General features: G+C 40.5%; 1 protein-coding gene across 1 annotated transcript in view; it reads right to left on the bottom strand.

The window, feature by feature from the left end:
* The window catches only part of CACNA2D3 (calcium voltage-gated channel auxiliary subunit alpha2delta 3), a 902,079-nt gene that overhangs the window by 503,547 nt on the left and 374,759 nt on the right, over positions 1-23,773 (bottom strand). Inside the window, exon 5 of the mRNA XM_055414097.2 lies at positions 1,098-1,260. Coding sequence (XP_055270072.2) covers positions 1,098-1,260 — 163 coding nt within the window. The remainder of the gene's footprint in view (positions 1-1,097; positions 1,261-23,773) is intronic.

Genomic DNA, 23,773 nt, shown 5'->3' with positions numbered 1-23,773 from the left:
TTAAGATTCGTTCTGCTTTGTACTCTAAGTGAAAGTTGCTCAGTCATGTCCAATTCTTTGCATACCCATAGACTATACAGTCCATGGAACTCTCCAGGCCAGAACACCAGAGTGTGTAGCCATTCCCTTCTCCAGGGGATCTTCCCAACCCAGGGATCGAACCTAGGTCTCCCACATTGCGGGTGGGTTCTTTACCAACTGAGTCACCAGGGAAGCCTAAGAATACAGGAGTGGGTAGCCTATCCCTTCTCCAGGGGATCTTCCCGACCCAGGAATCAAACCGGGGTGTCCAGCATTGCAGGCAAACTACAACTAATTCCATGGTAATACCAGGAGCTCCAGAACCCTCAAAATTATCATAAGGAAGACAGGAAGAAGAGAAAAGGCTCTGTACACTAGAGACTGCAGGTCCAACGTAGCTAACTGTTTTTGTAGCTTAAATGTTTTCTGAGAACACAGTCAATTTATGTGTTATCTACTGATTTAAATATTACCTATGGTTGCTTTTGTGCCAGACAGCAGAGCTGAGTAGTTGCAACAGAGGCTTTACGGCCTGAAAAGTCTAAGCAATTATTAATTATCTGGCCCTTTAAAGAAAATTTGCCAACCTAGGGACTACAATTTAAGAGGCCCTAACTGGAAGGACTGATGCTAAAGCTGAAACTCCAATACTTTGGCCACCTCATGCGACGAGCTGACTCACTGGAAAAGACTCTGATGCTGGGAGGGATTGGGGGTGGGAGGATATGGGGACGACAGATGGCTGGATGGCATCACCGACTCGATGGACATGAGTTTGAGTGAACTCCGGGAGTTGGTGATGGACAGGGAGGCCTGGCGTGCTGTGATTCATGGGGTCACAAAGAGTCAGACACGACTGAGTGACTGAACTGAACTGAACTGAATGTAACACAATCCAGAAAAATAGCAAACCCAGAGTCTCCAAGCAGAAGAGGCACACACGTCACCTATACTGCCAATGCTTGAAACACTGGGCTTATAATCATATTTTGCAAAAAAAAGCACAATATCCCAAACCAGCCACCTCTGCCCCTCACACCCTGCCCTCTTAAAAGACCAGCAGCAGTAAGTCTTACCTTTGTTGTACATGTTTGTTGGCACTTGGACGTCACTCAGACTGATGTTCACAGGCAGATTATTAAAATGGTCATTTGGGGCTAAGATGAATTCCTTCCCCAGCTCCAAAAAATTCCCGTCTTTGTCCCTTTCATTTATTAGCACGGCATTGAAGTATTCATACTGAAAGAGAAAGTAAAAAAAAAAAAAAAACACAACATTTGGCTTAGAGGAAAACGCTGTGAACTCAGACCTGGGTATGGCTGACCTGGGTGAGCCATCCCCTACGCTTGTGAATCTTACTCTAGTCACATCTCTTTAAGCCTTTCACAACATCTGTGGCTGTTTCTCCACTAGTGTGATATGATAGCACTACATAAATATTCCCCAGTGTCATTAAGTACTCTTGAGAAACAAATTTAAGAAGCTTCTCAGTACTTCCTTATGTAAATATAGAGAAAACTGCACAAAAACATTTCAATTCTTTAAAGTTTGAAGACAGACTGCCCTTAATCAGCCTAACTTTAAGTAGGAGGAGACTGGAAAACAACAAAGATTAAGTAAATATATAATATGCTAAGATAGTCATATTTGCTATTCTAAGTGCTTCCCATATGTTAACTTATTCACTTCTCCTAAAAACTCTAAGAACTAGGTTTTAAGAGTATTTTCAATACACAAATGAAGAAACTGAGGTAGACAGAATTTCTATATGCTGTCAAAATTTACACCCCTGAGAAGCAGAAAGAGAATTAAGATACAGACAGTCTACTTCCAAAGACTGGGCACTTATCTGCTGCACAGTACTGCAAGGTGGTGGATGGCAGGTGTGGTCATAACTATCAGATCAGCAATTTAAAACAAATGTAATTAATATGCTAAGGGAACTACTGGAAAAAGTAGAAAACAGGTAAGAAGAGATAGATAAGTAGACAGACAAATATTCTAACAAACTATCAGAATGAAATGCTAGAAATAAAAAACACATAACAGAAATGAAGAACGCCGACGGCTCACTGCCAGCTGAGACACAGCTGAAGAAATAATTCAGTGAGCCTGAAGCTATGTCAGTAGAAACTTCTCAGACTGAAAAGCAAAGAAAAAAAGGAAAAAAATAACGGAATCTTCAAAAACAATGGAACAATTACAAAAAGTGTAACAGATGTGTAATGGGAATACCAGAGGAGGAGAAAGAGAAAAAAAGAACAGAAGAAATATTTGAAGTAATACTCCCCAAACTAATGACAAACTACAAACCCAGTCCAAGAAGTCCAGGAAACATCAAGCACATTAATATTAGAAACAAACAAACAATGCTACACCTAGACATGTCATATCCAAAGTACAAAAACCAAAAAGAGAATCTACTAAAGAAAGCCAGAAAGGGGGGAAAGCCTTACCTACAGAGGAACATAGGCAAGGATTACATCAAGACTTCTGTTCAGAAAACAGAAAAGCAAGAAGAGAGTGACATGAAATACTTAGTGTTTGAAGGAAAGGCCTACCAACCCAGAATTTTGTATCCAGCAAAATTATTCTTCAAAACTGAAAAATAAAGATCTCTTCAGACAAATAAAAATTCAAGAAGTTTTCTGCAAACAGACCTGCCTTGCAAAAAATGTTAAAAGTCCTTTAAAGGGAGGGAAACTATGTACATTAGAAACCCTGACCTACATAAAGAAAAGACTGTTTTACAGAAGAAATAAATAAAAGTAAAATATTTAATTTTCTTATTCTTAACTGACCTCTCAGATAATAGTTTGATCAAAATAATAACAGCAACAAACTACTGGATTATAAAAATTCATGGATAAGTGAAATGAATACCACAGTGTTATGAAGAATAGGAGGGAGAAATTGGGAATATTCTATCATAATATCTCATACCATCCATGAAGTGGTACAGGGTTATTTGACAGTGGACTTTTATTAGTTATAAATGTAAAATGCAAACTATAAAACAACCTCTAAACCAATTTTTAAAAAGAAGTATAAATTCTTAGGAAGGAAAAAATACTAATATTATACTAAAAATATGATATGCTCAATTAAAACCAGACAAGGCATAAAAAGAGTAGAAGACAAAGAAAAGGGCAATGAACATAAAACAGTAAAACATGGTACGTATTAATCCAATCATATCAATAATCACTTTAAATGTGAATGGTCTGAATAGATTAGTTAAAAGAGACTGTCAAAGTAGATTTAAAAAAAAAAAAAAGCTGTCTACAAGAAACTCACCTTAAATATAAAGGACAAATTGATTAAAAGTCAAGGGGTAGAGAAAAATGTACCATGCTAACATCAATCAAAAGAAAGCCAGAGTGACCATATTAACTTCACATAAAGCAGACTTCAAAGCAAGGAAAATTATCAGGGAAAAAAACACGGCATTACGTAACGACAAAGGGGTCGATTCTCCAAGAAGGCATAACAATCTTTAACGTGGATGTACCTAACAGAATATGAAAATATGTGAGGGAAAAAAATGACAGAACTACAAGCAGAAATGGATACTACTAAACACTACTAAACAAGCACTACTAGAGTTGAAGACGTTAGTATCCCCTCTATCAGTAACTGACAAATCTATCAGGCAGAATGTTGTTAACGACAATTTGAACTGAACAGCACAGCAACTGGACCTCACTGACTGTAGTCTACTTTATCCAACAATAGTCAAGATCACATGGAACATTCACTATGAAAGACCACATTCTAAGCCATTAAACACACTTTAACAAATTTAAAAGAACAGAAATCAGACAAAGTATGCTCTCAGGCCACACTGAAATTAAACTATAAGTCAACAACAGAAAGATAGCTGGACAAATCCCAAAATATTTGAAGATTAAACAACATATTTCTAAATGGGTCAAAGAATAAGTCTCAAGAGAAATTTTAAACGAAATTAAAATCAAAATACAATTTATTAAAATTTGTAAGATGCAGCAAAAGCAGTGCTTACAGGGAAATTTACAGCATTCAATATATTTATTAGAAAAGAAAACATCTAAAATCAATCATCTAAGCTTCTTCTTTAAGAAAGCAGAAAATTAAATCCAAAGCAGAAGGAAAAAAATACTTGTTTTAATTTTCCTACATAGAAATCAATGAAATTGAAAACAGGAAATCAATTAAAATCAATGACTCGGAGAACAAGATGGTGGAGAAGTAGGTGGATGTGGAGTACATATCTCTCCATGGATACATCAGGAATACAGCTTCAGACATAGAAGTGCATACAGAACACCAGCTGAGAGTGGACAGGAGTATCTGGCCAGCAGAAAAGAATGCACAGACCCACGCAAAACTCTGTAGGATGAAGGAACTAGAGGAAAAAAACAAGAGTGTTAGTAGGACTGGACCTGCCCTTGGCCAGTGGGGGAACTAAAGCAGGGTTCCAAACCCCACGTCAGGGCAATTGTCTGAGTCAGAGGAGAAACATTTAAGGCTGAAAATGAAACAACTGATCTGTGGCAGCCTAAATGGAATGAGAATCAGACAGTTCTTGCTGCAGCCATACATACCCCAGACAGGGATGCAGATCCCCTGGAAGGTACAGTGGCTGGGAGCTGGAGTTTAGGAATTATGGAGCAATCCCCAGGCAAGGGGATTGACTATGGAGAGATGGATCGAGGGGATGTGAGGGAGGAGACTGTGGTGGGAAATGCCTGTGGAGGAAAACTGGGCAGCCATGGAAGCAAGGTGATACTGCAGAATCACGCATAGGGGCTGGAGCCATTACCATAGCCTCTCTCCCCCAACACACCAGCATTGAGCACTGAACAATAGAGAGTCTGGCCCATCAAATTCCTGACACACTGAAATACAGAGTAGGACCCCACCCAAGGTGCTCCTTTAAGTGACTGATGCAACGAACTACAGAGTAGGATCCCAACCAGAGGGGCCCCTCTATGTGCCTGATGCACTGAACAGCAGAGAAGGACCCCAGGCAAGAAAGCCCCCTAAGTGCCTGAACGGGCAGAGCTATGGAGAAAAACTGGCCAAAGAGGCCTTCTGATCGCCAACTACAAGAGGCTTGAAAAAAGACTCTGATAGGACCATACTCCTGCAGTGGAGGCAGTCCATGTCCCTGCACACTTGGCGCAGCCAGGGTCCCCACAAGCCAAGCAGCTGCACCACCTTCATGCTCAACTCTCACTGGGGCAGAGCTGCCACAGCCTAAAATAGTTTTGTGCAGGGTCGCTTCAGTAGTAGCCGACTCTGTGACCCTATATACTGTGGCCTGCCAGGCTTCTCTGTCGGGTTGAGGCGGGTCTCCAGACAAGAATACTGGAGTGTATTGACCAATACTGGTTGCCATACCCTTCTAGAGCACGGTATTTCCTGCTTCCCTAGCCGCCAACTCCCCTGAGTACCTGGTGCTGCCAGAACCCCTGCGACCCAAGCAGCTGCACCACCTCCACACCTGGCCCTCACAGGGACAAACCCAAGTCCTCCAGGGCAGCCTCAGGAGCAAAACCCAGTGGAAGAATCACATGCAGAGGTGGGAATAAAACCACAATTGAAACCCAGGGGCAGTGTGACTAAGAAGAAGACCCAAAACCCTCCTACCAGCTGCACAAGCTGCAGATTAAATCCACAAGATCAACTAGGCAGACTCTGTGTCTATGGAATATATAAAAGGTCGTTGAGAGCTCCCACAAAAGAAAATGCACTACTTCTGATAGCTGTGGACACTAGGCAAGAACACAGAGGAGTAGGACCAGATTAGAATCTGAGCTGCCTCCACAGCAGGCCCAGAGATCAGCACAGTGTTGGAGGGCACCCTAGGGAGGTGAGGTGGACTCTGACTCCCAGAGGGGGAAGGACTCTGAAAGCAGTGACTGAAGAAAAACATTTATTATTCTTACGTTTTGACTAGTTCTGTAGATTCTTTTGGATTTCTTTCCTTGTTTTTTTCCTCCCCCCCCCCCATATTGTAGTTGTTGATTTTATTGGCACTATGAAATCTAATTAAGCTTTCAAGCTTTTTATTTATTTATTTTTCTCAGTCACATTTTTAATTGTTGGTACAAATCTCTGCCTTTATGTTGGACTTTTTGAAGTTCTGGGGTGTTTTCCTCTTTTTTTTCTTTTCTTTTTAATTTTTAATTTCATGTTTTAGTTTTAATTTTTAAAACCTATTATTATTTTTTCTACATTTATTACTTTGCTTGCTTTTCCTACTATTCTTTTCCCTTTGCAGTTAATCTTTAATATATATAAATCTTCTTTATCTACCTCTACTTAACTTTGATGAATCTATTCTTTCTTTCCTTTCCTCTCAACATATTTGTTAGTTTTATTTTCACTGCTTTATTCCACAATTGGTATCTTGCTTTAGTTTTGTTTTCAAGTTTGTGCTTTAGTTAGTTTTGTTAAGGTAGACATAATTTTTGGTTCCCTTAGTTTTGTTCTTAACTGGTAAATATAATTTTTTGATTTCCTTTGTTCACTGGGTCATTCTATTGTACTTTACTTTTGTTGGACTGTATTGACTTTGCCCATGGGGGTGCATGTATATGTGTATATTTTATTATTTTCATTATTATTTGCCTGATTTTGTAACTGCCATTAGTCTGGGGTTCATCTTTGGTTTCTCGTTCTTGGATATTAGTTTTAATCTCACTTAATGCCATAACAAACCACTTGTGGAATCTTCATTCCTGACCGGAGATCAAGCCCTGAGCCTTTGGAGAGGGAGCACTGACTCAAAGACCCTAGACTACCAGAGAACTAACCCTACGGGGTATCAAAAAGTGAGAACTCACACAAAGGAAACCACTTGAATACAAGACCCAGCATAACCCAACCACCAGTAGCACCCTGTGCAGGATGCCTCATCTAAACAACAAACAAAAGAAAATACAAACCCAATCATCAGCAGACTGGATTGCCACCTCACTCAGCCTTGCCCATCAGAGGAAGAACAAACAAACAAACAAAAACTCAGCACAAATCTCTCCCTACAGTAAGCTTACACAAACCACTGGACCAATCTTAGGAGGGCAGAAACCAAAAGAAAGAAAGAATTCAACCTTGAAGCCTGGGAAAGGAGACCTCAAACACAATAAGCTAAAAAAAAAAAAAAGGAAGAGAAATATCAACACAAATAAAGGAACAAACTAAAAAACACAGAAGTCCAAATAAATGAAGAGGAAATAGGCAAACGACCTGAAAGTGAATTCAGAATAATGATAGTAAAGATGATCAAAAACATTGAAAAAAAAAGGAGAAAATGCAAGAATCAATTAACAAAGACCTAGAAGAATTAAAGAATAAACATGTAGAGACAACACAATTATTGAAATTAAAAATACTCTAGAAGGAATCAGTAACAGAATATCTGAAGCAGAAGAACAAATCAGTGAGCTTGAAGATAAAATGGTGGAAATAACTTCTGAAGAGCAGAATGAAGTAAAAAGAATGAAAAAAACTGAGGATAGTCTCAGAGACATTTGGGACAACTTCAAAGGCACCAATATTTGAATTATAGGGGTCCCAGAAGAAGAAGAGGAAAAGAAAGGGTATGAGAAAAATTTTGAAGAGATTATAGCTAAAAATTTCCAAAACATGGAAAAGGAAATAGTCAATCAAGTCCCAGAGGCACAAAGACTCCCATGCAGGATAAACCCAAGGAGAAACATGCCACAACACATACTAATCAAACTAACCAAGACTAAACACAAAGAAAGAATATTAAAAGCAGCAACAGAGAAGCAACAAGTTACATACAAGGGAAACCCCATATGCTTAACAGCTGATCTTTCAGCAGAAAGTCTGCAGGCCAGCAGGGTATATTTAAAGTACTGAAAGAGAAAAATCTACAACCAAGATTACTCAAACTGGCAAGGATCTCATTCAAAATGGATGAAGAAATCAAAAGCTTTTCAGATAAGCAAAAGTTAGGAGAATTCAGTACCACCAAACCATCTTTACAACAAATGCTAAAGGGGCTTACATAGTCAAGAAATACAGAGAAGAAAAAGATCTACAAAATCAACCCCAAACAACTGATAAAATGGCAATAGGAACACATTTATCAATAATTACTTCAAATGTAAATGGATTAAATGCTCCAACCAAAACACATAGACTGGCTGAATGGATAGAAAAACAAGACCCATATATATGCTGTCTATAAGAAACTGACTTCAGACCTAAAGACACATATTGATGGAAAGTAAGAGGATGGAAAAATATATTTCATGCAAATGGAAAGCAAAAGAAAGCTGGAGTAGCAGTCCTCATGTCAGACAAAATAGACCTTAGATAAAGATTAAAAGCAATAAGGAAGGACACTACATAATGATCAAGGGATCAGCCCAAGAGGAAGACTTAACAATTGTGAATATCTAAGCATCCAACACAGGAGCACATGAATACGTGAGACAAGCACTAACAGACGCACAAGGAGGAACTGACAGTGACACAGTAACAGTAGGAGACTTTACACCCCACTCACACCGACGGACAGATCATCAAAACAGAAAACTAATAAGGAGATAGAAGTCTAAATGAAATTTAGATGAGATGGATCTCACTGATCACTTTAGGACATCCCATCCAAATGCAGAAGAATACACCTTCTTATAAAGTGCACATGGAATATTCTCCAGGATAGACCACAAATCTCTTGGGTCACAAATCAAACCTCAGTAAATTTACGAAAACTGAAATTGTACCAAGCATCTTCTCCAGCCACAACGCTATGAGACCAGATGCCAATTACAAGAAAAAAACTGTAAGAAACAAAAACATATGGAGATTAAACAATATGTTTCTAAATAACCAACAGGTTACTGAGGAAATCAAAAGGGAAATAAAAAAATTTCTAGAAACAAATGACAATGAAAACAGGACTACTCAAAACCTATGGGATGCAGCAAAGGCAGTCCTAAGAGGGACTTTTATAGCCGTACAATCCGACCTCAAGAAACAAAAAAACACATTGAATAGACAACTTAACACCTAAAACAACCTGGAAAAGAAGAACAAAAAACCAAAAATTAGTAGAAAGAAAGAAATCATAAAGATCCAAGTAGAAATAAATAAAAAAGAAATGAAAGAAACAATAGTAAAGATTAATATAACTAAAAGCTGGTTCTTTGAGAAGATAAAACAAAATTGACAACCTTTTTAGCCAGACACATCAAGAAAAAGAGATGAATCAAATCAATAAAATCAGAAATGAAAAAGAAGAGACTGCAACAGACAATGCAGAAATACAAAGGATTATAAGAGACTATTATGAACAACTATATGGCAATAAAATGGATAACCTGGAAGAAATGGACAGATTCTTAGAAAAGGTCAATCTTCCAAGACTGAACCAGGAAGAAATAGAAATTATGAACAACCCAATTCAGTTCAGTTCAGTTCAGTCGCTCAGTCGTGTCCGACTCTCCGCAACCCCATGAATCACAGCACGCCAGGCCTCCCTGTCCATCACCAACTCCCGGACTTCACTCAAACCCAATTACAAACACTTAAATTGAAGCTGTGATCAAAAATCTCCCCAAAAACTAAAGCCCAGGACCAGAAGACTTCACAGGAGAATTTTGTCAAACATTTAGAGAAGAGCTAAACACATTTGCGTCAGTTCTGATGAGGTGGATGAGTCTAGAACCTATTATACACAGTGAAGTGAGACAGAAAAAGAAAGTAAATATCGTATTCTAACACACACATACAGAATCTAGAAATATGGTACTGAAGAATTTATTTACATGGCAGCAATGGAGAAATGATCATTGAGAATAGACTTATGGGAGGTGGTCCTAAGATGGCGGAGGAATAGGACGGGGAAACCATCTTCTCCCCCACAAATTTATCGAAAGATCATTTGAACACTGAGCAAATATCACAAAACAACTTCTGAACACTGGCAGAGGATACCAGGCACCCAGAAAGGCATCCCACTGTCTTCGATCAGAGGTTCAGGACAAAATATAAAAAATTAAAAAAGAGGCAAAAGAGTTAGGGATGGAGACCCATCCTGGGGAGGGAGTCGTAAAAGAGGAGAACTTTCCAAACACCAGGGAACCATCTCACCCAGTGGGTTTGTGGGGAGTTTTGGAATCTCAGAGGGCAACATAACTGGGAGGAAAAAATAAATAAATAAAACCCACGGATTATGTGCCTAACTGCAACTCCCAGCATAGAAGTAGCCCAGATGCTCCTGTTTGCCACCAGCAATAATAATAAATAAATATTTGTAAGATGTAACTAAGAAATTAGAGAAAATTTTATAGATTTTAAAGTTTATAATAGAAAAGGAGAAATTTTTAAGATGCACAGATACTACCTTAAGGAAGAAAATAGAAAAAATTAATGTTAAAAAGAAGAAATAAAACAATAGAAATAGAAGCAGAAACCAATTATATAAAACAAATAGGGAAAAAATCAACAATATCAAAAGTTGGTTCTATAAAAATATTAATGAAATCATAAACCCTACCTAGACTGATGAATAAAAAATAAGAAAGCACAAGATACTAGAATCAGAAATCAAAGAGAAAACATTATTAAAGAGCTGACAGACAATGAAAAGAGAATGTTATAAACAACTTTACACCAAAATTTTATGTAAAGTTACAGTAAAATTGCTTGAAAAACTGAAATTACCAACTTTGACACAGAAAGAAATATAAAATATGACTTACTCTAAAAGAGAAACTGAATTCACAATTTATAGTCAAACAACAACTTCTGGTTTCAGTTCAGTTCAGTTCAGTTTAGTCGGTCGGTCGTCTCTGACTCTTTGCGACCCCATGAATCACAGCACGCCAGGCCTCCCTGTCCATCACCAACTCCCGGAGTTCACTCAAACTCACCCCCATGCCTTAAATAATGAATATTATCAAATACATAAGGAAAAAATACAAACTATCTTACATGAAGTGGAAGTGAAAGTTGTGTCTGACTCTTTGCAACCCCATGGACCATACAGTCCATGGAATTCTCCAGGCCAGAATACTGGAGTGGGTAGCCCTTCCCTTCTCCAGGGGATCTTCCCAACCCAGGGATTGAACCCAATAAACTCTTACAAAAAATTAGGAGTAAGGAATATGTCCCAACTTATTTTATGAGGGCAGCATAACACTGACAAAAGAACTAAAAAAGAACACATTTTGGAAACATTACATGCTAATTAATGTCACTCATTAACCTAAATGAAAAATCTTAACAAATTTAATACTGCATCAAATCCCCATATCATGACCAAACTGTATTTAACCCAGGAATTCAAGGTTGGTTTAACAATTCAAAAATCAATCAACACAGTTCATCATGTTAACAGAATTTTTCTTAAAAAATCTTATGACCAAATAAATGCAGAAAAACATTTGAAAGAATCCAGATTTGTTCATCATAAAAACTCTCAGAAAATTTAAAATAAGATAAAAAGTCCTCAACCTGACAAAAAGTCTATATACAACCCACTGCTGCTGCTGCTGCTGCTGCTGCTAAGTCACTTCAGTCGTGTCCAACTCTGTGTGACCCCATAGATGGAAGCCACCAGGCTCCCCCATCCCTGGGATTCTCCAGGCAAGAACACAGCTAACATCAAACTCATAACAAAACACTCAATATTTCTCTTCTAAGATCAGTAAAAGGCAAGGATGTCGTCTCACTTCAACACTGTACAGGTGGTTCTGGCAAATACAGTACAATGAATGAATACATGAATGAAGAATGCCACAGGTATTGGATAGGAAAAAAAACTATCTTTTTTGCAAACAACATGATTTCCTATATAGAAAACCCTAAGCAATGCACATAATCTGCTATAACCACTGAGTTTGGCAAGGTCACAGGATATAAGCTCAATATGCCACCATCAATTATATTTCACTATACTAAGAATTCTTCTTGCCTGAAAAATTCCATGGATGGAGGAGCCTGGTAGGCTACCATCCATGGGATCGCAAAGAGTTGGACACGACTGAGCAACTTCACTTTCTTTCCCTTTCTTTTTATACTAAGAACAACTGGAAGAACAGGAGTATTTACAATAGCATAAAAAGTTGGAAATACATACTTTGGTATAAAATTTAAAAACACGTGCAATATCTGTATGGTGGTGATGGCTTAGTCACTAAGTCATGTCCTACTCGTTGAGACTCCATGGACTATAGCCTGCCTGGCTCCTCTGTCCATGCAATTTTCCAGGCAAGAGTCCTGGAGTGGGTTGTCATTTCCTTTTACAGGGGATCTTCCTGATTCAGAGATAGAATTCGCATCTCCAGCATTTGCAGGGAGAATCTTCACCAACTGAGCTACCAGGGAAACCCTGTATCTGTACGCTGGCAACTATAAGATATTGCTGGCAGAAATTAAAGAAGCCTTAAATGAACTGAAAGAAATGCCTTGTGCTTAAGGATTGGAAAACTCAGTATTAAAATGTTATTTCTTCCCAAATTGATTTAAAACTCCAAAGAAATCTCAATCAAAATATCAATAGACTGGCTGTAGGAATTGTTGAGTTAACTTTAAATTTTATAAAGATGAAAAGAATTGAGAACATAAAAAATAATTTTTAAAAAGAAGAAAAAGGTCCAATGATTCACATTTCCTAAATTTAAGTCTTACTCTAAACTTAATTATTCAAAATGGTGTGGTATTGGCATTAGAGCAGAAAACCAGATTAATGGAACTGAATAGAGACCAGAAATAAAGCCACATATATACAGTCAACGAATTTTCAATAAAGGTGCTTAGATAATTCAATGGGGAAATGATTTTCAACAAATTGTGGTGGAACATTTCTTCAACCAGAGCTTCCCTGGTGATTCATACGGTAAAGAACCCTCCTGCAATGTAGGAGACCCAGGTTCAATCCTTGGGTCAGGAAGAGCCCTTGGAGAAGGGAATGGCTACCCACTTCAGTATTCTTACCTGAAGAATTCCATGGACAGAGGAGCCTGGAGGGCTACAGTCCATGGGTCACAAAAAGTTGGGTACGACTGAGTGACTAACACATATGATCAACCATTTGAAAACAACATCCTGAACATCTTTTACACAATAAAAACATATTCATTCAAGATGGATGAAAGACTTGAATGAAAAAGATATAATACTTATAAAAACATTTTTTAAATGATGAATACCTTTTGCTGCCTTCAAGTAGGCTGTGATTTCTTAGGTTATAGAAAGCACTTACAATTTTTGTACTTTATGAAAAGTGAAAACTTCTGATCATCAAATTCACTATTATTTATAGTAAACACACAGTAAAGACATCATTGAGGAAAAAGTATTCAAAGTACACATATCTGACAAGTGACTTGTACCCAGAATATGTAAAAAACTCCTATAACACAATTTAAAACACAATTAAACTACAAGCAAAAATTTTAAACACACACCGTAAAAAGGAAAGTATACAGATGTTCAGTATGCAAACCAAAAATTGTTCATTATCAGTCATCAAGGAAGTGCAAAATAAAACTCCATCATTGCTATCAAATGCGATTTTATACCCACTAGAACAGCAAGTATTAAATTTTCAGACAATATTAAATGTTGGTAACACTGTGAACTAAGCAGAAATCCCATAATTTTCAAACACTTTGGAAAACCATTTGCAGCTTCTGTAAATTTAAACATACTCTATCATGCAGCAAATTTCACTTCTATGTATTTATTTAAAAGAAACAAAAACATATAAGTTAACAAAGTCTGAACAGTTTGGCTAAGGCCAGTGCCATCGATGGTCACACACAGGCTCTCCAAAGGCAGCTTCAAAATTGCCATTTAATTGAATAACTTGCACAACCTAAAATGCATCCAAAGGAAGGATGAAAACATACGCAGGATTTTGCTCAATGCTGCCGCATTCTTTACCACAAACAACTATGTTCTGTTTCTTCTCCCTAAATCCATTTCTCCTCTTTGTATTGATTTTGAAAAGGCTGACTCTTTGTGAGTGTATCTGATCACCTACCAAGTGTGACGCGGCAGAGATGAAACTAATCCAGGGGACGAAATGTGGCAAAGAAAACACCAGGGACAAAATGGCAGGTGTGTTCTTCCCCCAAATCTGGCTTGACACCAACTCAGGATGCAGCAGCCCAATGTTGTTGTTGCTGTTCAGTTGCTAAGTGTGTCCGACTCTTCGCGAACCCATGAACTGCAGCAGGCCTGGCTTCTCTGTCCTGCACCGTCTCCCTGAGTTTGCTCAAACTCATGTCCATTGAGTCAGTGATGCCACCCAAATATCTCATCCTCTGTCATCCCCTTCTCCTCTTGCCCTCAGTCTCTCCCAGCATCAGGGACTTTTTCCAGTGAGTCAGCTCTTAGCATCACGTGGACAAAGTACTGGAGCTTCAGTTTCAGCATCAGTCCTTCCAATGAATATTCAGGACTGATTTCCTTGAGGATTGACCGGTTTGATGTCCCTGTTATCCAAGTAACTCTCAAGAGTCTTCTCCAGAAACATAGCTTGAAAGCATCAGTTCTTCAGTGCTCAGCCTTCTTAATGGTCCAACTCTCACAGTCATACATGACCACTGGAAAAATCATAGCTTTGACTATATGTTTAGACATAGCTTTGACTATTTGTTGGCAAAGTGAAGTCTCTGCTTTTTAATACACTGTCTAGGTTTATTATAGCTATTCTTCCAAGGAGCAAGTGTCTTTTAATTTCGTGGCTGCAGTCAACATCCTCGTTGATTTTGGATCCAAAGAAAATGAAATCTGATGCTTTTTTCCCCATATTTTCCCCATCTATTTGCCATGAAGTGATAGGACTGGATGCCAGGATCTTAATTTTTTGAATGCTGAGTTTGAAGCTACCTTCTTCATTCTCTTTTTTCATGGTTATCAACAGGCTCTTTAGTTCCTCTTCACTTTCTGCCATTAAAGTGGTATCATCTGCCTATCTGCAGTTGTTGTTATTTCTTCCGACAATCTTGATTCCAACTTGTGATTCATCCAGCCTGGCATTTTGCATGATGTACTCTGCATAGAATTTAAGTAAGCAGGGTGACAATATATACAGCCTTGACATACTCTTTTCCCAATTCTGAACCAGTCAGCTGTTTCATGTCCAATTCTAACTGTCGTTTCATGTGGCTCAGATCATCAGCTCCTTATTGCAAAATTCAGGCTCAAGTTGAAGAAAGTAGGAAAAACCACTAGGCCATTCAAGAATGACCTAAATCAAATCCCTTATGATTATACAGTGGAAGTGACGAATAGATTCAAGGGACTAGAACCGTAGACAGAGTGCCTGACGAACTATGGACGGAGGTTTGTAACATTGTATAAGAGGCGATGATCAAATGAGTAAGTGTCTAAAACTGATTTGGAGGGGCAGGAGTAGGCACACTTTTTCTGTAAAGGGTCAGACAGTACATATTTCAGGCTTTACATGTTATACAGTCTTTGCTACATCTCCTCTACACTACTGTTGCAGTACAACAGAGGCTGCTGCTGCTGCTGCTAAGTCACTTCAGTCGTGTCCGACTCTGTGTGACCCCATAGACGGAAGCCCACCAGGCTCCCCCTTCCCTGGGATTCTCCAGGCAAGCACACTGGAGTGGGTTGCCATTTCCTTCAGAGGCTAGACAATACATAAAATAATAGACCTGGCCATGCTCCAGGCAAACTTTATTTACCAAAGATTTACAAAATTGCAAAAAGGATTTGGCATGTGGGCTGGAGTTTGACAATCCTTGTAGGAAGGTGTTATGAGATTTTCAATAGACAGAAATAAAAAAACCTCTGGCTAAAAGGAATCAAGTATTATTTTCACTAAAAAGTATTTGAACATAATATTAAACAAGAAAAAAATTGAAGGAGTGATGCTACCTGACTTTAAGACTTCCTGACATCAAGACAGTGCTGTGCTGGTTAAAGAATAAACAACAGCTCAGAAATGGATCCCCACATAAATACAGTCAACTAATCTTGAAAACAGGAACAAATACTCTCTTACCAAATGGTGCTGGAATAACTAGACATCCACATGCAAAAAGAAATGAATCTAAACACAAACCTTTCATGCATGCCTGCTAAGTCATTCTAGTCATGTCTGACTCTGTGTGACCCTACGGACTGCAGCCTGCCAGGCTCCTCTGTCCAAGAATACTGGAGTGGGTTGCCATGCCCTCCTCAGAGGATCTTCCTGACCCATGGAGCAAACCTGCATCTCTTACATCTCCATCCCGTTCGGTCGCTCAGTCGTGTCCGACTCTTTCCGACCCCGTGGACTGTAGCCTACCAGGCTTCTCCGTCCATGGGATTCTCCAGGCAAGAATACTGGAGTGGGTTACCGTTTCCTTCCCCAGGGGAACTTTCCGATGCAGGGATCAAACCCGGGTCTCCCGCATTGGAGGCAGACGCTTTAATCTCTGAGCCACCAGGGAAGCCCCTACCTGCACTAATATGTGGGTTCTTTACCACTAGCACCACCTGGAAAGCCCAAACACAAACCTCACGCCCTTCAAATTTAACTCATAATGGATCACAGACCGAAATATAAAATGCAAAACTATAAAACTTCTAGAAGACAACAGAAGCAGAAGAGATTAAGAATAGGTAGCAAGAATACACAGAAGAACTATATTAAAAAGGTCTTAAAGACCCAGAAAATCATGATGGTATGGTCACTCACCAAAAGCTGGATATCCTGGAGTGTGAAGTCAGGTGGGCCTTAGGAAAGTATCACTATGAACAAAGCTGGCGGAGGTGATGAAATTCCTACTGAGCTATTTAAAATTCTAAAAGATGATACTGCTAAAGTTTTGTACTCAATATGTCAGCAAATTTTCAAAACTCAGCAGTGGCCACTGGACTGGAAAAGGTCAGTTTTCATGCCACTCCGAAAGAAAGGCAATGCCAAAGAATGTTCAAAACTACCATATAGTTGTGCTCGTTTCACATGCTAGTGAGGTTATGCTCAAAATCCGTCAAGCGAGGCTTCAGCAGTATATGAACCAAGAACTTCCAGATGTACAAGCTGGATTTATAAAAGGCAGATGAACCAGAGATCAAATTGCCAACATAGGCTGGATCACAGAAAAACAAGAGAATTCCAGAAAAACTTCTACTTCATTGATTATGCAAAGGCCTTTGACTGTATGGGTCACAACAAACCATGGAAAATTCAAGAGATGGGAATACCAACCACCTTACCTGTCTCCTGAGAAACCTGTATGAGAGTCAAGAAGCAACAATTAGAAGCAGACATAGAACAAGTAACTCGTTCAAAATTGGGAAAGGAGTCTGACAAGGCTGTATATTGTCACCCTGATTATTTAACATATATGTGGAGTCCATCAAGCAAAATGCTGTTCTGGATGAACCACAAGCTGGAATCAAGATTCCTGGGAGAAATATCAACAACCTCAGATGGGAAGATAATACTAATCTAATCATAGAAAGAGAAGAGAAACTAAAGAGTCTGTTGATGAGAGTGAAAAAGCTGATTTCAAACTCAACATTCAAAAAAAGAAGATCACGGCATCTGGTCCTATCACTTCATGGCATGTAGAAGGGGAAAAAGTGGAAGCACTAACAGATCAGTGTTTGACAGGGATAGGTGGGGAGCAGAATAAATTGGCAGAACAGAGAGGTTTTATTTTTGTAGGACCATGAAAATAGTCTGTGTGATATTATAATGATGAATACATGTCATAATACACTTGTCCAAACTCACAGAATATAAAACACCAAGAGTGAACCCTACAGCAAGTGGGTAAATCATGGACTTTGATTATGTGTCAGTGTAGGTTCATTCTTGGTGTGTGTGTGTGTGTGTGTGTGTGTGTATTATATAAAAGAAAAAGAAGCACCATTCTGGTGAGTGATACTGATAAGGTGGGAAGCTATGCATACACAGAAGCATATAAGAAATCTCTGTATCATCTTCCGAATTTTGTTGTAAACCTAAAACTGCTCTAAATAATTTTTTTTAAAGTTTTTGAGTAGCATCTCATTCACTGATGTCATGTGTACTACCTATCAATTATATACTAACATATACATACTATAAGGGCTTCCCAGGTGGCTCGATGGTAAAGAATTTCCCTGTAATGCAGGACACAAGAGTTTGATCCCTGAGTGGGGAAGAACTTCTGGAGAAGGAAATGGTACCACACTACAGTATTCTTGCCTGGAAAATTCCATGGACTGAGGAGCCTGGCGGTCTACAGTCCATGGGGTCACAAAAGAGTTGGATATGACTTAGCAACTAAACAACAGCACAGTATAAAATAAAGTTTAAAAATTAGAATAGAAATAAAATGTATTCTTCTTGAGCATCCCAGTGGCTCATTTTGTGTACCCCTGGCTATAGCGCTTCTCCAGTGTCCCAAAGTAGCATTTCCAAAGTATGATCTGTGCAAGAGAAAGCCATTCCATGGAATACTAACAAGGGATAATTTTTTTGAATGTGTGCCATTGTAAAGTTTTTGGGGAAAGCTGGAGTTTAAGAAAAGGCAAGGAGATTTTTCATTTCAGGAATCCTCAGGGCCTTTAATTCATTTTGAGAGTACCCTATGTGCACTCTGAGTATCTCAGGGGAAGGGTGTTATACATAGCCTTCCTCAAATATAGCTGATCATGTAGCTGTCCTTCTCGGCATTTACCGTGGGAGCTACTTGACAACTTCCCTATGAGATTAGTTCTGCAACTGCAGGAACTGTGTCTCTCTACTCACTTTGTATCCCCAGCCCCTGGTACTTGTTGGCTGACTCACTGATCAAAGGACCAATATCCAAACCTATATTCAAAGTTAACTCTTCAAAGTCTTGTGGCAGCAGGAAAAGTTCCCAACAGGTTAGAAAGATCATATTGTTAGCAGTGTCTCCTATGGCTTGGAGAAGGGAAGTTGTGGGAGATCAAGATCTTATTATTACTGTGTGATCTCCGTCACAAATCCAGACAGATGACTGCATCCAGAGAAATGGGTAAATGTGACTCCACAAGTGGCTGGCATTGCTGGTCTGTGCGAATCACCTTAGGATGAAGAATCCATGGCAGGAGCTCTGTGATACCGCCTTGGCATCCCCTGGCCTTGAACCCCCTCTTCTTCACCACCACTGTCAGAGAAGGTACCAGTCTTCCACTCTGATAGGAATGCTACCAGTGAAAAGGATCCACGGCTCTGCCCCTCCACCAACTCTAGAATCCAACAGCCCAGGTCTTCTCAATGACTCAGCCACACTACGGTCACCACATAGGTTAAGCTTCAGAATCAAAAGGAAATATCAAGAGGTGGCAAAAAGGTTTCAGTTGGTGCCCTCCTTAATTGATTGGTGAAGTGAAGTCGTTCAGTCATGTCCGACTCTTTGCGATCCCATGGACTGTTGCCTACCAGGTTCCTCCGTCCATGGGATTTTCCAGGCAAGGGTATTGGAGTGGGTTGCCATTTCCTTCTCCAGGGGATCTTCCCAATCCAGGGATCGAACCTGGGTCTCCCACACTGCAGGCAGATGCTTTACCGTCTGAGCCACAGGGAAGTCCTAATTGATTGGTGGTGGCTGCCTATACGTGTTAAGACTTTCTGAGGTAATCTCTCAACCTAAGGAACAAATGTATGCTCTCCTTCTAATGGTGGCCGAGCCTCTCCCACATCACCCACATCCTTGAAAACTCATCACTTCCTGGTTAGTGGTTGGCAAACTTTCCGTAAAGAGCTACGTTAGGTTTTGCAGGTGAGACACTTTCTTTCACAACTTTCAATTCTGTTGCTTTAGCCAAAGTAGCCAGTACAGAAATTGGTGTGACTGTGTTTTAATAAAGCTTTATTTATAAAAACAGGCTGCTGACAGGAAATGCCTGCAGGTCTTGTTTCCTGAACCCTACCCTAGTTCCCTCTTTAACTCTTTTCAGGTTAGTGAGTGAGTGAGTGGAAGTTGCTCAGTCATGTCCGACTCTTTGCAACCCCACGGACTGTCCATGGAATTCTCCAGGCCAGAATACTGGAGTGGGTAGCCTTTCCCTTCTCCAGGGTTCTTCCCAACCCAGGGATCAAATCCAGGTCTCCCGGACTGCAGGCGGATTCTTAGGTGAGAGGCACCTAATTTCACAAATCACAATGCCTTCAGGCAGTGCTTTTCAACTCAAGCTGCAGAGCTTCCCAACAACCAGACGCCCACATCAAACCTTGGAACAATTAAATCTGAATCTCATGGTGGTATTTTTTCAGCCTCCCCCCAGTGATTCCAATGAGCAGCCCAGGCCAAAGGCACTATTTTCATAGGCAACTTCTGCTTCCCCTTCCTGCTGGGTAAGCTGCATAAGAGAACTGCATGGCTCCACCACAGAGGTCCTGCTTCATGGGTGGGAAGGATCTGCTCCACACATTTTGGTGTTAATGAAATCCTGCCTGTGAAGTTATCTAATTGGGGTGTGTGTGTGTCAAACAACCACTGTGGCTTTAATGAAATCCTGCCTATGAAGTTATCTAATTGAGGGTGGGTGGGTGGGTGGGGGTGTGTGTGTGTGTGTGAGACTACCATCCAACTGTGAACTGCCCAGGAGGTGGGCCTGTGCTCTGCCCGCCTAACTCCCCAAGGGACCCAAAGACACCTCTGACTTGGAAAATACAGCCCCAAGGGTTAGATCCAGAACATACGGACATTTACTGAGTAAATTGATTATTTCAGTCAGTCAGTCAGTTCAGTCTCTCAGTTGTGTCCGACTCTCCGCGACCCCATGAATCACAGCATGCCAGGCATCCCTGTCCATCACCAACTCCCGGAGTTCACTCAAACTCATGTCCACAGAGTCGGTGATGTCATCCAGCCATCTCATTCTCGGTCGTCCCCTTCTCCTCCCGCCCCCAACCTTTAAATAATCAAACTGGTCAGAGTTCTCCAGAGAACAGGTCAGGGAGGAAGGGAAAGAGAGATGTATTCTTGACTATTGACTAGAGGAACTAGCTCATTTGATTTGGGGGACTGTCAAGTCCAAATCTGTAGGGCAAGCTGGCAGACTGAAATTTAGATAAAGGTAACATGGCAGTCTTGAGTCCATTCAACAAGGCTTACCAGGCAAGCTAGAAACTAAGGCAGGTTTTTCATGCTGCAGTTTCAAGACAGAATTGCTTCTTCCTCAGGGAATTTTTTTGCTCTTAAGGCCTTCAGCTGAGAAAGAGCTACTTTACTGAAAGTGTACTGCTGGCATATGTTAATCCCATCTAAAAAATACCTTCACACGGCAACATCAAAATTGGTGCTTAAACTCAAAAAAGAGCAACTGGGGTTAAGGGCTCAATCCCAGACGCAAGGCCCAGGGCTCTCCCATTTCCCAGAAGCTCTTCTCTCCTTTCCTGTCACCCTGCCTCCTCTCATCTCCCCTCTGCTCAGAGAATCAGTGGGTTCTTTGACTTTTTCCATCATGGTATTCCCTCTCCTGGATCCCTTAGAGGGCTTGTTTTGGATGGTGAGCCACCATAAAACAAGCAGACACACATGTGTTCCTAGATTTCAAGAGCATGGGTCCTTCCCAGAGACACTATGCCTTTCTTACTTCCACATCCCCGGCACCATGCACAGTGCCTGGAGGTCTTCAGTCAGGTGATAGGATAAATGAATGTATACATCAATCCTTCTCTGTACCACTTAGGGAGAAGTTTTCATGTTTCACCACCAGCTGGGTAAAGTCTTCCCACTTCTTGCCCAGAAGTCAGTTCTAAGCCAGGGGAGGAATCTGGTTGGGCCTCCTGAGTTCCAACATGGTACCTCCCTCTGCCTGGATTTCACCCTGTAGAGAGTTCCATTCATGAAGCAAGAAACCATCTGGGATGTCAATGAAAAGAGGGGCTTTGGGGCCCAATGCCCAGAGTGGATCTGTGCTTGCTTCCTAATGGCACCCTCATGTCTCTGTGACTCAACTTCTTTCTCTATGAAAAGGGGATGGAGATGCCTATCTTTCCAGGTCTTTTGGAAAACTGAAGGGGATGAAGGTACAAAACAATGGGCACAGTGCCCAGAGCAAGCTCTTAATGTGTTCTGGTTCTTTCCACTTGTCCTTACTTTTTCTCCTTCCCTGCTCTGGGATGATAGCCAGCTTTTTATAACTTAGATTAAAAAATAAAAATTAATAGGAGTATTAGTTTCAAATGAGCCAAGAAAATACCAAACTCCCCATGCGTGTGTATCCTGTGGGGAAATGACAGAGACTGCTACTCATCCGTGCCCCTCTCCAAAGGTCTGGTGCTGTCTGGCTACTACTTAGTAATCTCATTTTCTCCTAATGTGTGAAAATTGATTTTTTATTGATCTGTTCCAGAATATTCCTAGGTATTAATGTTATATTAACTCATTTATAATTCCTCAAGTGTCATAGTTCCTTTAAAAACCCAGATAATGAATATCCCTCTCCAAGCCATCTGGAATCTCTGGCCTCTGAGAATTCTCAAGTCTGAGTATTAAAGGCCTACTTAACAAGCTACTTATGCAGGCCTCAGACTGCAGGTCCCTACAGGGCTAGCTGGCCACTGGCATTCCTTCTTAAGAGCCGTGGAGAAGAGTGCTTAACTTAGCATGCTGGGTTCAAATCCATAAAATGGGATCACAACCACCCCATAATGGTGTAGTCATCATGAGGAATAAATAGATAAGGACAAAAAGAAAGAAAAAAGCACTCAGTTTATTACCTGACTCATAGTATTAGGTTGAAGCGTATAAGGTTGTCCATTCTGTAGATCAAAAGGGGTTGTATATAGGTAATTTCCTATGGTTCTGCCTATCAGGGTTTTGACAAATGGTAATATCCACTACTGAGGTGGAACTGATGAATACAGATGGCAGAGGGAAGCGTTTCAAAAGAGAAGGCAAGATGATCATCTTCCACTCACCAGTGGGGGTTTCCTCAGCACCCACCTTGCCCACACCCCACCAAGTACAACATCACCTCTGTCCCCTCCACCCAACCCTTACTGGTCTCTTGTTAGCCCCTCCACTGCTCCTGACGCCTGGTCCACGTGGCCTCCAGCCACACTCTTCTCTCTGACCGATCACTTTTTCCACCTGCCACCTACGGAATCCTCATTCCTCCTTAAATCCAGCCCAATTACCACATCTTCAGGGCAGTGACCTCTGACCTTCCAGACTGGGGACATCCCTAACAGGTGATGCTGAAGTATCATGGGACTCTGGTGCAGAGCACTTATTGCAGGGGTCATCACACACTTATCTGATTATTTGGTTGACACTGCCTCCACTCACCGGAGAAGGCAATGGCAAGCCACTCCAGTACTCTTGCCTAGAAAATCCCATGGATGGAGGAGCCTGGTAGGCTGCAGTCTGTGGGGTCACTAAGGGTCGGACACGACTAAGTGATTTCACTTTCACTTTTCATTTTCACACACTGGAGAAGGAAATGGCAACCTACTCCAGTGTTCTTGCCTGGAGAATCCCAGGGACGGGGGAGCCTGGTGGGCTTCCGTCTATGGGGTCACACAGAGTCGGACACGACTGAAGTGACTTAGCGGCAGCAGCAGCAGCCTCCACTCACAGTGTGGCATACATGTCTTCAGGGATCAGAGATGTTTCTTCCTGTGTCACTGTAATCCAGCACCTAATACAATACCTAGCATACAACAGTATTCAATAAAGATAAAGGAAGGATTATGAATAGATGAATATGCCACTGCAGCAGTGCCTGGCACTGTTTTCCAAGACATGGCAGGAACTCAGAGAGGCTGAAGGCAACTAACAGTGAGCTAAGC

This window comes from Moschus berezovskii, chromosome 24, assembly GCF_049115385.1.
Source record: "Moschus berezovskii isolate FMDL1 chromosome 24, NW_MosBer_1.0, whole genome shotgun sequence".
NCBI lineage: Eukaryota > Metazoa > Chordata > Mammalia > Artiodactyla > Moschidae > Moschus > Moschus berezovskii.
The sequence above is the reverse complement of the archived record's forward strand: the minus strand, read 5'-3'. Positions and strand labels throughout refer to the sequence as shown.